We start from the raw sequence: 13,693 nt of genomic DNA on the forward strand, positions 1-13,693 counted from the left end.
ACAAATATATATATATATATGCAAATGTATTTGTGATAAATATAAAATAATCAAGAGGGCAAAAGTACTCGAATTCAGTACAGCATTTTCCTACAGCAAGCCTGATTTTTGGCATACATTTCTGAGATAAAATCTTAGATTATGATGATGATGCTGATAAAAATAAAATTGGCATTTAAATAATATTTTAAGGTTTACAAAATCCTTTTATAGATATCATTTCAATTCTCTTCCTAACAAGCTTGGGAGATGGGAGTCTATTATTTCCATTTTACAGATGAGGAAAATGAGGCAGATTGAGGTTAAACTTGCCCAAGATCCCACAGCTGTTAAGTTTCTGAGACTAGATTTGATTTGGGGTCTTCCAGGTTTCAGGTTCAACATACTATCCATTTGTCCATCCAGCTGCAGTAGAATTGTTGGCTATTAAGGCTTGATCCAATGAAGGGAGGAATACTTGCACTGATGGCTCATATTTTGTTTTATAATTTTGATTTTGGTTTTAGAGAAGGAGACCTGTGTTTAAATCCAGTCTTTCATGCTTTCTATGCCTTTCCACACTTTTCAGTTATGCAACATCATCAAGCCTTTTAATCTGTGTACCCCTGTCAACTCCCTAGAACCCCAAAGAAGTCATAAGTTCTCTGCCCTTAATTCAGTTAATGGGGTTCCCATGCAGAATTTATAGTCCTTCTTTGTCCTAAGCCTGGCATGTCTTTGAAACAGGCAATAGAGCCAAAACCGGGAAGCAAGAGTCTCATTTAGGATTATGACATATAGAGAAATATGAGCAGATAAACTGATTTCTTCACACACACAGACATAATCTCTGTTGAGCATCTTCTCTTTTAAATGGCAGCAATTTGAGATTAAAAAGAATTTAAGCTAGCCACTTATTTCTTTTTATTGCTTCAAGGAGGACAGGGGTTAATTTTGAGTCTCTAGTAAGCTTTAGTTAGTAGACAGTTACAGATTAAACTGAACTGAGAAACAGGAATCCCTAATTCCACTCATAAAAATGACAATATGAAATTATGCTCTATCAGCACTTTCCTAATTGTTTTAGGAACTGAAATAATTAGCAACTAGAATTTAGGCAACTTATTCTAAAGCAAATGTGGCATTCTGTCCCAAATGATAAGAAGAAATGGGTTAAGCTTTTTTTAATGGAGTACAGCTTCTTTTACAGTTATATCTTTTTCATTAAAATACAACATTCAAGCCAAAAGTCATCTGTTTATCTAATCATGTTCTTGCTATCCATTCTAATTCAACCTACTATTTTTAAAAATTCTAAATGGTTTCCCGTTTTTTCTTCTTTCTGGCTACATATTTTTAGTTGCTATTGTATCCTTGATGTTTCTGACCAGAGTGGCCAAGCCCAAATCAGTAATTAAATTATATTCTGATGACACAATCTTTCTTCTCATGGCCTTTTTACATTATAGTCTGTTCAGCATTACTGACTGCTATATCTTTTCTATAGCAAAATGTTTTTCTGACTGTCCTCCATCTCTTTTGGTGGCTTCTTCTCTTCTATTATCTAAATATAGAATAAATCCAGATTTCTTGACTCCTTTTATGTTCCACCCTTTCCCAGAGAGATGTTTAGTTTTTGTGATTCCAACTAAAGCTTCTTCATCTCTCTGAAGTCTGTCTCAGCAGCCTCAACTATTCTCCCCTGAGAGGAATTCCTGATTTTCAAGTTACCTGCTGATTATAACATATCTAAGGCAAATTTTATTTTTTTAAATTTTTTTTGTAACTATCCTTGTCTTTCCACTAACTCACTCCCCACTTCAGTACTTTGTTATTATTCTCCTGGACTTTTGGAATTTCAAATTAGTCTCCTATTATGCTTCTCTCTTCTATCTATCCCATGCAGTTAGTTCCCATAGTGATATTATTAACCACAGCTCTAGCCATGATACTGCCCTTTCAAGAAAGAATAGGGATTCCCTTTTAAGAATGAAAACCAATGGAGATTTGATGCAGCAGTGTTTCTACTGGCTTGTATCCCAAAGAGGTCTCAAAGGAGGGAAAAGGACCTGTATATGTAAGAATGTTTGTGGCAGCCCTCTTTGTAGGGGCCAGAAACTGGAAACTGAGTAGATGCTCATCAATTGGAGAATGTTTGAATAAATTGTGGTATATGAATATTATGGAATATTATTGTTCTGTAAGAAATGACCAGCAGGATGATTTCAAAACAGCCTGGAGAGACTTACATGAACTGATGCTGAGTGAAATGAGCAGGACCAGGAGATAATTACACATGGCAACAAAAAGACTGTACAATGATCAATTCTGATGGACGTGGCTCTCTTCAACAATAAGATCATTCAAACCCAATTCCAGTTGTTTAGTGATGAAGAGAGCCATCTACATCCAGAGAGAGGACTGAGGGAACTGAGGATGGATCACAACATTATATTTCCACTCTTTTTGTTGTGGTTTGCTTGAATTTTATTTTTTCCTCTCTTTTTTTTTTTAACTTTTTGATCTGATTTTTCTTATGCAGCAAGGTAATTGTATAAATAAGTATGCCTATATTGGATTTAACGTATATTTTTACCATGTTTAACATATATTGGATTATATGCCATCTTAGGGGAGGAAGTTGAGGGAAAGGGAGGAAAATTGGAACATAAGTTTTTTCAAGGTTAATGTTGAAAAATTATCCTTGCATATGTTTTGAAAATAAAAGAACTTCAATAAAACAAAACAAAACCAGAAAAAAAAAAACACCAAACACACCCAATGGGGAGAGGGAGAAGGGACAAAGCCAAAGCAACAAAGTAAGACAGGAACTTTCCTGAGCTCTCTCATATTCCTATCCCAACAACTTTAAAATAATGAACTCTGGAGAGTACAAAAGTTCAAAAGGACAGGGGTGAAATAAATTTTCAGTCCATGACAACTTAGAAGGTCACTAGGTAAAGTCTTTCTCATTGGCATGAGAGCAGAGCTCATCCACTCAGACCCTACCCAATAAGCAAGCAGCAGGCATTGGGAGTGACCAAATTGGTAACTCGGTGGCAGCTTCTTGAACTTTCAGCCCAGAGGTGGCAAAAAACAGACAACAGGAGAGAAGAAAATTATAGGCTATTCTTTGCTGATATGGGTTCAGGATGTTGTATTGCCTGTATGTGGTCCTGGTCACAGTCCCAGGGTGAGGGAGAGCATTAGTAGGAGTGGGGACCCTGGTCACAGTTCTGGGTGGGGTAGCGTTTATGGTTGTTCACAGAGCAGAGTGCCAGCCTGGAGAGTAGTTACCATAACCTTTCATTAGATCATACCATTGGAAGAACTGAAAACTTACAGAACCCCTAAAACTAGCTCTGAAAACAATAGCATGAAAAATCTGAAGCTTGGGATAGTACTCCTCTACTCAGGAGCACAGCCTAACTTTAACTTAAAGCTAAAAGTCAATAAATAGATTATAAAAATGAGCAAACTACAGAAAGTTACTATGGTGACAGGAAAGATCAAAACACAAATTCAGAAGACAATAATAAATTCAAAATATCTACATTCAAAGTCTCAAAGAAAAATAGGAATTGGTCTTAAGCCCTAAAAGAGCTCAAATAGGATTTTAAAAATCAAATAAGAGGGATAGAGAGAAAATTGAGAAAGGAAATGAGAGACATGCAACTCAATGACCTGATAAAAAGAGACACAAAAAATACTGATGAAAATAGTATCTTAAAAAAAAAAATAGGCCAAATAGTAAAAAAGCCACAAAAATCCACTAAAGAGAACTCCCTAAAAAGTGGAATTGACCAAATGGAAGATTCACTGAAGAGAACTCATTATAAAGCAGAATTGACTAAATAGAAAAAAAGTTCAAAAATTAAATGAAGAAAATTTTGTAAAAATTAGAATGGGCAAGTAGAAGTAATGACTCTGTGATACATCAAGAAACAATAACACAAGATCAAAAGAATGAAAAAAAAAGAAGAAAATGTGAACTATCTTATTGGCATAACAACTGACTTGGAATATAAGTCCAGGAAAGAAAATGTATTGGATTACTTCAATGCCTTAAGCAAAAATAGAGCATGGAAATAAATCATAGTTCAAGAAATTATTAAGGAAAACCAGTGGGTAAAATAAAGATTGAAAGAATCTACTACTCACCTCCTGAAAAAGATGCCAAAATGAAAACACCTAAGAATATTATAGCCAAATTCCAGAGCTCCTACCTAAAAGATGAAACTAGTTCAAGTAACTAGAAAGAAACAATTTAAATATCATGGAAATATAGTTAGACTAAGACAAGATTTAGCAGCTTCTACATTAAAGGATCAGAGAGTTTAGAATGTGATATTCCAGAAGGCAAAGGAGCTAACCATAATTATCTATCATAGCAAAATGAGAATAAAACTTTCAGAGAACAAAAATAGCTATTGAATGAAATAGAGGACTTTAAAGTATTTCTAATGAAAAGACTACAGTTGAATAGAAATTTAACTTTCAAATACAAGACTTAAAAGAAGCATAAAAAAGTAATAAGAAAAAAATCATAAGGAACATAATAAGGTTAAACTGTTTACATTCCTACCTAGGAAAATATACTTGTAATTCCTAAGAACTTTATCATTATTAGGACAGTTAGGAGGAGTATTCATAGATAAGGCATAGGTATGAATCGACTGTCATGGGGTTATGCAAAAAATAATAAAATTAAGGGTTGAGAAAGAGGATACACTGGAAGAAAGGAGAAAGAAGACATAGAATGGTATAAGTTATCTCACATAAAAGATACGTGAAACAATTTTTACAGTGGGAGAAAATGAGGAGCAAATAAACAACACTTGAACCTCACTCTCATCAGAATTGACTCAGATTACAATATATACACTCAGGTATAGAAATCTATTTTAACCTCCAGGGAAGGAGGAGGAGAAAAAGGATAAGGGATTGAGAGGGAACTGATAGAAGGGAGGGCAGATATGGGGAAAATGGTCAGAATACTTTTGAGAAGAGGCAGGGTGAAAGAGAGAATAGGAAAAACTAGATGAAGAGAAATACATATTAATCATAAATGTAAAAAATTACAGCAATTTTCTTTGATAAAGATCTCATGTCTCAAGTATATAGAGAATCGATTCAAATTTATATAAGTCATTTCTCAATTGATAATTGGTCAAAGCATTTGAACAGAGAGTTTTCAGATGAAAAAATCAAAACTATTTAGTCATAAGAAAAAAATACTCTAAATCATTATTGGTTTAAGAAGTATAAATTAAAACAACTATGAGATACTACATCACAACTATAAGATTTACTAATAAAACAGAAAAGGAAAATAAACAATGTGGGAAGGGATGTGGTAAAATTAAAATACTAAAGCATTATTAGGGGAGATGTGAATTAATGCAGCCATTTTGGAAAGCAAAAACCACACCTATTTGACCTAGCAAAACCACTTATTAGGTTTGCGTCCCGGAGATTTAAAAAAAGAAAAGAAAAAGGATCCACATATACAAAAAAATAGAGCTGTTTTTGTGGTGGCAAAGAATTGAAAATCTAGGGGAGGCCCATCAATTGGAAATGGCTGAATAAATTGTATTACGTGATTGTGATGGAATACTATTGTGCTAAAAGAAATGATGAGCAGGATGTTTTCAGAAAAACTTACATGAATTGAAACAAAGTGAGTAGAATCAAGAGAATGTTTACAATGGCAGCAATATTTTACAATACTTAAGTATTCTCAGCAATGCAGTGATGCAAGACAGTTCTGAAGGATATATGAAAAATGCTATCAATTTCTAGAGAAAGAATTGATAGAGTCTGAATGCAGGCAGAAGCATACTTTTTAAAAATTGCATTTTTCTTGTGTGTTTTTTTTTCTTGTTTGGGGGGTGTTTTCTTTCACAATATAACTGAAATGGAAATATGTTTTGCATGATTGCATGTATATATAAACTTTATCAAATTGTTTGCCTTCTCAAGGAGTAGGGAAGAGAAGGAGGGAGAGAATTTGGGACTCAACGTTTATTAAATGAATGTTAAAAATTGTTTTACATATAATTAGGAAAAACATATTAATTTAAAAGAAAAGAACAACTCTGTTTATCCTTTAAAAGTCTTTATGATCTGGCTCTAGCCTACCTTTCAAGACTTATTGAACCATACTCTCCTTCATATGCTTTGCATTCCAGCCAAGTTGGTCTGTTTTCTATTCTGTACAAACAGCACTTCATTTTCAGTCTTTGTGCCTAAGCTTTGTCTTGCCTGGAATATACTCCCTCCTCAGCACTGCCTTTTACAATTCCTGGTTTCTTTCAAAATTGATTTAAAGTATCACAGCCAATAGGAAACTAACTCTGGTCATCCCAAATGTTAATGCCTTTCCCCTGAAAATTATACTATTATTTGCTTTGTGCATATTTTATATTTAATTTTCTGTGTATATGTTCCTCTCCCTACCCAATGAATATAAGCTCCTGGTGGTCAAGGAACTCTCTCGTTTTTATCTTAGTATTCCCGTCTTGTAGTATAATAAGGAATGCTTTATCAAGGTAATTAATGAATTAAAGTATTGCCTGCTCTTTTCATATGTGAACAATGTGGTTGCTGAAAAGGACTGGAAAAAAATTGCCTAAGGAAGACTGATAAAACAGTCTCTCAGATAAACTGTTGAACACAGATTATTAATCTGAGGAATGTAGGAAGAGGACCTATTTGAAAATCACATGACTGAGATAATGACAGCCTTGTAACATTATAGGTTCCCATCAGCTCATTTACTTGTGATTGTTTCTAGAGTTTTGAAGTTCCTAACTGACAAACTTGTAAATCAAATAACTATTTGGGAACTATGGGAAAGTTTATATGGGTTCAGACCTGATAGAAAGCTGTATTTCTTTAGTTTTACTTCAGAAAGTGAAGTTGAGCCATTAACTACTAGTCAATTCCCATTTATAACATTAGCAACTATTAAGAAGGAATAAAGAAGAGATACTATAAAATGAAAAAGAAAGTAGGAAAAAGAAAGTAAAAGAATAAGCTTCGCACAGGAGGAATCATAAGAACTTGGTTACAAAAATGTTTGGAGGGCTTCCAGCTGGAAAAATTATTCTTCCCCTGTTTTGGTGGGAATTTGCTGATTGAGAGAGACATGGTTTTACTGATATATGAGAGCAGCCTCTGGAAGTTCATTGGGAGAGGGTTAAGTTATGCTACTGCGTACAAAACTATTGAATTTGTTATTTTCTGGTGTCATATAAAACCTGAAAGGGAGGAAACTTCTATTTCCATCTATTGTGAGCTCTATTTGAAAAGGAAAAATAAAAGGGAAATGTGACAAATCAGAATCCCTTAATATTTGCAGATATGAGGAGCTCAGCCATTATCTAATTTAAGGTCATTGTCAGCACAGTAACATAACAGTTTTTTGATGCTAAGTGTGGCCATGAGGGTAAAAGAGCATTTTACTGTTTCATTAGGAGTAGAACAAAAGAAAGTTAACTTTTTTTTCCAGGAGAATAATTGTAAAGAAGAAAAGGGGGCAGCTAGGTAGCACAGGGGATAGAGTACCAGCTCTGAAATCAGGAGGAGCTGAGTTCAAATCTGGTCTGATATTTAACACTTCCTATCTGTGTGACCCTGGGCAAGTCACTTAAGCCCAAATGAAAGCAAAAAGAAGCAGCTAACTGAAAAGTGACTTTGTGTTTTATGAATTTTTCCTCCAGGGAATAAAGACATTAGTGCCTATAATCCAGCATTGTGAGTTGCTCTGGGGACATGGGTTTTCCCATTTATCTGCCCTTTCTCTCTGCTAGTTTCCTAAATGTATTTTCATTCTTCCCAAAAACCTTCCTCATTGGGGGAAGGTTTATTTAAGGATTATAATACTTTAATTATTTTAAATTTAGGGTTAGGATTTTACCTTCTATTGAGTAAATGTTATGATTAGGCTTACTTTTTCTGCTTTATAGGTTAGTAAATATTTAAATGTAAGAATTTATTGTGCCTTAGTAATCAATTTTGTGGAAATAGAAAATATACCAATGGAGACTCAGAAAAAAAATAGTAGCAGTTATATCTCCCTACACCATTTTTATCCTGAGGATCTTATTTGTAGACTTGAGACATCTCTCTCTCTGGAAACCCCTAACCTGCCAACATAAGTGCAAGTTGTATGAGCAAGCCATTCCAAAAGGGGAATCCAGTTTCATGCCTTGGATTACAAATGAATTTTGATTATTAAAGAATTCTCAGGCCATATGTCAAGGGAAAAACTTGAACTCAGGTCTTTGGGATTCTAATGTCATCACTGTATTATGCTGTGCTATTTCTCTGTGGATCAGATTAATCCCCCCAAGAGTGCCATTTTGTGCACATTATTTCCCTACTCAGAAATCTTCAAGAGCTTCCCTTTGTTCATAAAATAAATTTATTGAACCATGAAACATCATGGCTAGAAGGAATCTTAGAAATTGTTTTGTTCAGCATTTTCATTCTTTAAGTGAGGAAACAGGCCTAGAGAAGGTAAGATACTTGTCCAGAAATCACATAACAAGTTAGCATTGTGTTCAGGGTTTAGAATCCAGGACTCTGGCCCCTCTTCTAGAGTATACTGTACTGTCTCCCTTTAGCTTGACATTCAAATCCCTCCAGGATCTGTCAGATAACTCTTTATCCCTTTAAAGTCATCTCTTAGTAATATTCTATATAGTCATGATGGCCAGATGTTACATATGAATTCTGAAGTGCCATACTCATTTTTGATCTCTTTAACTTTGCTGATGTCATTTCCTTGCCTAGATTGTGCTCATTTATTTCTGCTTGTTTAATTTTAACCTTTCCATCAATGGCTGTCTTCCTGCATGAAACCTTCCTGAACAGCCTACTCTCAGTCCCTCTCCCTTTTTCAATTCCTATGGTTCCTATTATTTGTGCTGCTAACTTGAGACTTGGCATATGCTACCTTATATTATTATTTATCTTCTTTATGCCTATGCCTCATTTATTTAGCTAGATTTATAATCCATTTAAGAATAGATACTGTACTGTGGTTTAGATTTGTAAATTTTCTCAGCCTGTCTTAATGCTTTTGTACAGTTTAAGGCACCCAGACATCTGTTGGCTGTGTTGATGATAATGTGCTCTGACCCATCAGTGCCTGGAAGGAGAGTTGGCAAATGGGTGCAATTTTTCATGTTTTCTCTTTAATATAGCTTATTGACATGTGCATGCAGAATTGTGGCCCAAGTTTCCAAGCCCTGATTGTGAAGAAGGACTTCATTAAAGATCATCTAGTTAAGCTGCTGAATCCCAGATACAACTTGCCTTTAGACATACAGAATAAGATCTTGAGCTTCATCATGGTAAGTCTGTCTTGTGTCTATGGGGATGTAATCCATGAATTGTTTACAAACTTCCAAATAATTGGAAATTCCTTGTACAGATGCTGGTTAGTGTAATAATGATCTATTTGCAGAGCTGAGATTTGAGTTAAAATCTTATTAAAACTTATTTTTATGTTACATTTAAAAAAACCATAAGTACATATAGTCAACAGCTACTCAGAAATGTCCAAATAATTTCCTTAAGAGCTCAAAGTCGTTTCCTCCTAAGTCTTTTCTTACTTCACATAACATCCTTGTGAAGTAAAGACAGCTTACTCATTTTTTTAATGGGGAAGCTGAGACCCAGAGCGGATTTCTTCAAAATCATCGACTCCAAAGTCATGATTTTATTTTCTCATTCATGCTGCCTCTCTCTTTGACAAGTTAATCTCCTATAAACACAAGTTTGTACACGTTATTCTACTGGGAAATCTTTATTAGTGCCCCTTCACTTAGCAAGGGAGTGGCAAAAACAAGACTAGAATAAAATCAACAATAAAAATAGTTAATGTTTAACTAGCACTTGCTTTAAGATTAACATTATTTCTTTTGATCCTGAGGACAAGCTAGTGAGGTAGGTCTGTTATGTATGATCCCATTTTACAAGGGAGGACACTTGGGCTCTTTGTGAGAACTTTTTGTCCACTGCTTTTTCTAACTACATGACCTATCTTGATTCTTATTGATCCATAGTATATATTCTTCAGGATATCTTATGGCAGGTTGTTTGGAATTGGGGATGTATATTACCATCTAGCAACTTAAATGTATGTATACCATATACATTGTGTATAGTAAGTCCAAAGTAAATGTTGAAGTGCAATTGGAGAGATCTCAAATAGCTGTTGTTTTCCAAGTAGACCCCCGTATTTCTCTATTGCCATTCTATATTGTTTTTTTTTTTTAATTAAAGATTTTTCTTACATTTTTGTGTCTTTCCTCTTTAATACAGACATGGTCACAGGGTTTCCCTGGAGGTGTGGATGTGAGTGAAGTCAAGGAAATATACCTAGAGCTGCTGAAGAAAGGAGTCCAATTTCCTTCTTCAGAGATAGAATTTGAAAAGGAGGAACAAGTGGTAAGTAGCCTCACTTCCAGCCAGCTATCTATCTTTACCACTTTGTACTAAGAGCTAATATTAATGAATTCCAAGAGGTCTTTTCTTTTTAAGATAATCATAAATAGAAAAAGAAAAAAAAAGATAATCATAAATGTTGGAATGAAGTCAAAAAAGAAAAAAAAAAGATAATCATAAATGTTGGAGTGAAGTCAAAAAAGAAAAAAAAAAGATAATCATAAATGTTGGAGTGAAGTCAATGTACTTTGGTCTGCATGTGTGTTCCATGTAAGAATCTACTCAGATTTAAATTCTGATCTACAATGAGAGAAATGTGGACAAGGAATTCTTGTTTTATAGGAATTGAAGAATGATTAAAATTGCTATTTGATGTAGGCATTACCTCAGCACTCAGTGGTTGGAAGCCTGGGATTAAATTTTGGCTGAAGGTGAAGGACAGAAGTACAGAAAACTAAGAGAACTAGTTATAGACATTAGAGTAAGAAACAGAAGTCACTCTAACTTATTTTGTTTTTAAGCTGAATCATAGAATATTTTAAGGAAAATGACATTTAATTGATTTTAGGCAGCTATTAAGAAATAGTAGAAATAAAAATGACCTCACACTTCATCTGATTTAATTTTCTTAGTTCAGGAATAGAGGGGAAGTGTTTGGTCCAACATCACAGACAGCAAAAATTTGATTAGAGAAATAGAGAACATAAAATTCATTTAGTATATGAATTTATTGTTGGATCCATATACATTGAAGAAATCCTTAACTTTGAATGAATAATCTTACCCTTTTTTAACACGTTAAAATTTGCAAAATATTTGGTATGTGTCATATCATTTGATTCTCTATGAAATAGGAACTACTACTATTCTCCATTTTACAAATGAAAAACTGAGAGAGGTTAAATAGGTTTTCCAGGGTCAAGTGGGTCACAATGAGTGTCTGAATTCGACTTGCCCAGGGTCACACAACCAGGAAGTGTAAGTGTCTGAGGTCATATTTGAACTCAGGTCCTCCTGATTTCAGATCTGGTCTCTATCCACTATGCTAATTAGCCACCCCAATTCAGATCTTCTTAACTCCAAGTCTGGGATACTATCCATTGTTAATCTTGTTAATGATTATTAATTAGGAAGGTGTTTTTGTTTTGCTAAACAGTAATAATAACAACTAGCATTATATAGCATTTATTTGTGCCCAGTTGAAACCAAGAGACAAGGAATATCTAGCCTGGCCTTGAGCCATCAATCCACCTTTGCTACTTTGTTTTAAGAGCTTTTATTGATTAAAAACTGGAAGATCCTTCTTTTTAAAGATGTTTGCAGATGCTGATTAGAAGTACTTAGCTCTTTGTGCTAAGTTCTTACAATTGTTTTATCATTTGATCTTCACAACTACTCTGTGAAATAAGAGCTGTTATGCCCCCATTTTACAGATCAGGAAATTGAAACAAATGAAGGTTCAGGACTTCCCCAGTTTCTCACTGTAAGGTATCTGAGGTCACATTTGAACTCAGGTCTTCCTAATTCTAAGCTTAGTGCTCTTAACTACTGTGCCACCTGGCTGTACCAGCATATGTTTGAAAAGATGCTTTATTCACTAGAATGACTAGTCCTGGAAGACTAGAAGAACAGAATCATTCAGGATTTCTTCATTTCTATGTTTGAAAGCCAAAATAATTACGTTTTGTTCAAATGTGATATATATATGTATATAAAAATAACATATTCCCTTTTTGCTGAATTTAGTTTTAATAGCTAGCATTTTATACCAATTTGAGGTTTGCTTTAAAAGTAACAATTAATAATATTTGTATAGTAAATATATATATATACATATATGCATATGAAAAAGAAAGTGTGTGAGTGTGTGTGCGTGTGTGTGTGTGTGTGTGTGTGTGTGTGTGTGTATAGGATAGTATAAGGTTTCCTACACACTTTACCTAAATTCTCATTTGATCCTCAGAAGCCTGTGGGATATATACAGTGCTATTGTTATCCTCATTATATAGATGGGGAAACTAAGAGACAAAGAAGTTAAGACAATTGTCAGTGATTATCCAATTAGTGTCTGAGGCAGAATTTGAACTCAGTCTTCCTGACTGACACTATCTACCAACAGGGCAATTGCATCTTACCTTTTGAGAGCCTCATTGCTTAAAGCTCTGCTATAACTTTAAAAAGAAGGTGAGGGAGGAGGGAGGAAGTAATGCTGTTTTTTTAAAATGAAAACGACCCAAGGTTCTGGGTTTTTGGGCCATGACATTAAACTATCCTGGACGTGGACATGGACACAGATGAGGGAACATAAACACAGCTCTCATGTAACCTCGTTTTTGCAGAATGTTAAAGTTATCATTGATATTCCTCTTACCTGAATTGTTCCTAGATGAAAAGAGAGATGAGGGGATAGGGTAAGGATATCCAGGGGTTTGGGAAAGAGATCAGAGGATGACTTCCTCTGGGACAAGTGATCTAAGAATGGCCCTAATGAGGAAGTTTAAGGGTTATTGCTGCCGTTGGTAGGGAAAGCTGGGATGCATTAGTTTGGTTTACCCCAAATAAGCAAAATCCATGGGTTGTGTTTTAATAGGTCTTGTCTCCGAGCATAATTAAGCCACCTCCATTTGTTCCATCTACATCAGTATGTTCATCTACAGCTGCTCCCAAGGCTCCAACTATTTTACTGGTTGCGGAACAGGTAAAATCAATTTGTTTAAGCTTTTATATATTTTTTAATTCAATTTTAACTTTATAATTAAAGCATAGGTAGAAAGAGGGACTGAATCTGTGGTTTCACTAATATGGGGCATACCCTAGTAAGGAAATTCTACTAATGCAGGTTGGCATCTTCTGTATAATTTCTATTCAGAGAGAAATGCCTAGATCATTGAAAGGTTAAGGGACTTGTCTAAGACCATACATCTCGCCTGTGTCAGAGGTGAGATTAGAATCCAAGTCTTCTGGCTTTGAGGGCAGTTTCCTATGCCACATGGCCTCTCATAAAAAAAAAAAAAAAAAAAAAAAAAGTTAATTTTATCTTTTACAACCTCTAAAGATCTGGAAAAGATGTATTTAAAAAGTTGTTTTTTTCCTCCTAGAAAACCCTATAGATCATTAAGGGAGATGATTAATGAGTACATGAAGAGATTCCCTTTATTTCTGTGAATTGCCATTAAATATGGCATGTCCTGAAGCCTCAGGTCTGTGACTAGCAAAAGAGCCTGGGATAACCACAAGCTGTGACTGGAATAACTTT

General features: G+C 34.6%; 1 protein-coding gene across 5 annotated transcripts in view; it reads left to right on the forward strand.

Annotated features, from left to right (window-relative positions):
- Positions 1–13,693, forward strand: part of TOM1L1 (target of myb1 like 1 membrane trafficking protein) — a 56,358-nt gene that overhangs the window by 12,748 nt on the left and 29,917 nt on the right. For all 5 annotated transcript variants that reach the window (XM_074261835.1, XM_074261832.1, XM_074261830.1 and 2 more), the window contains 3 exons: positions 9,192–9,341; positions 10,315–10,440; positions 13,028–13,135. In XM_074261835.1, the coding sequence (XP_074117936.1) occupies positions 9,192–9,341; positions 10,315–10,440; positions 13,028–13,135 (384 nt within the window). The remainder of the gene's footprint in view (positions 1–9,191; positions 9,342–10,314; positions 10,441–13,027; positions 13,136–13,693) is intronic.

Source organism: Sminthopsis crassicaudata, chromosome 4, assembly GCF_048593235.1.
Source record: "Sminthopsis crassicaudata isolate SCR6 chromosome 4, ASM4859323v1, whole genome shotgun sequence".
NCBI classification, from domain to species: Eukaryota; Metazoa; Chordata; class Mammalia; order Dasyuromorphia; family Dasyuridae; genus Sminthopsis; species Sminthopsis crassicaudata.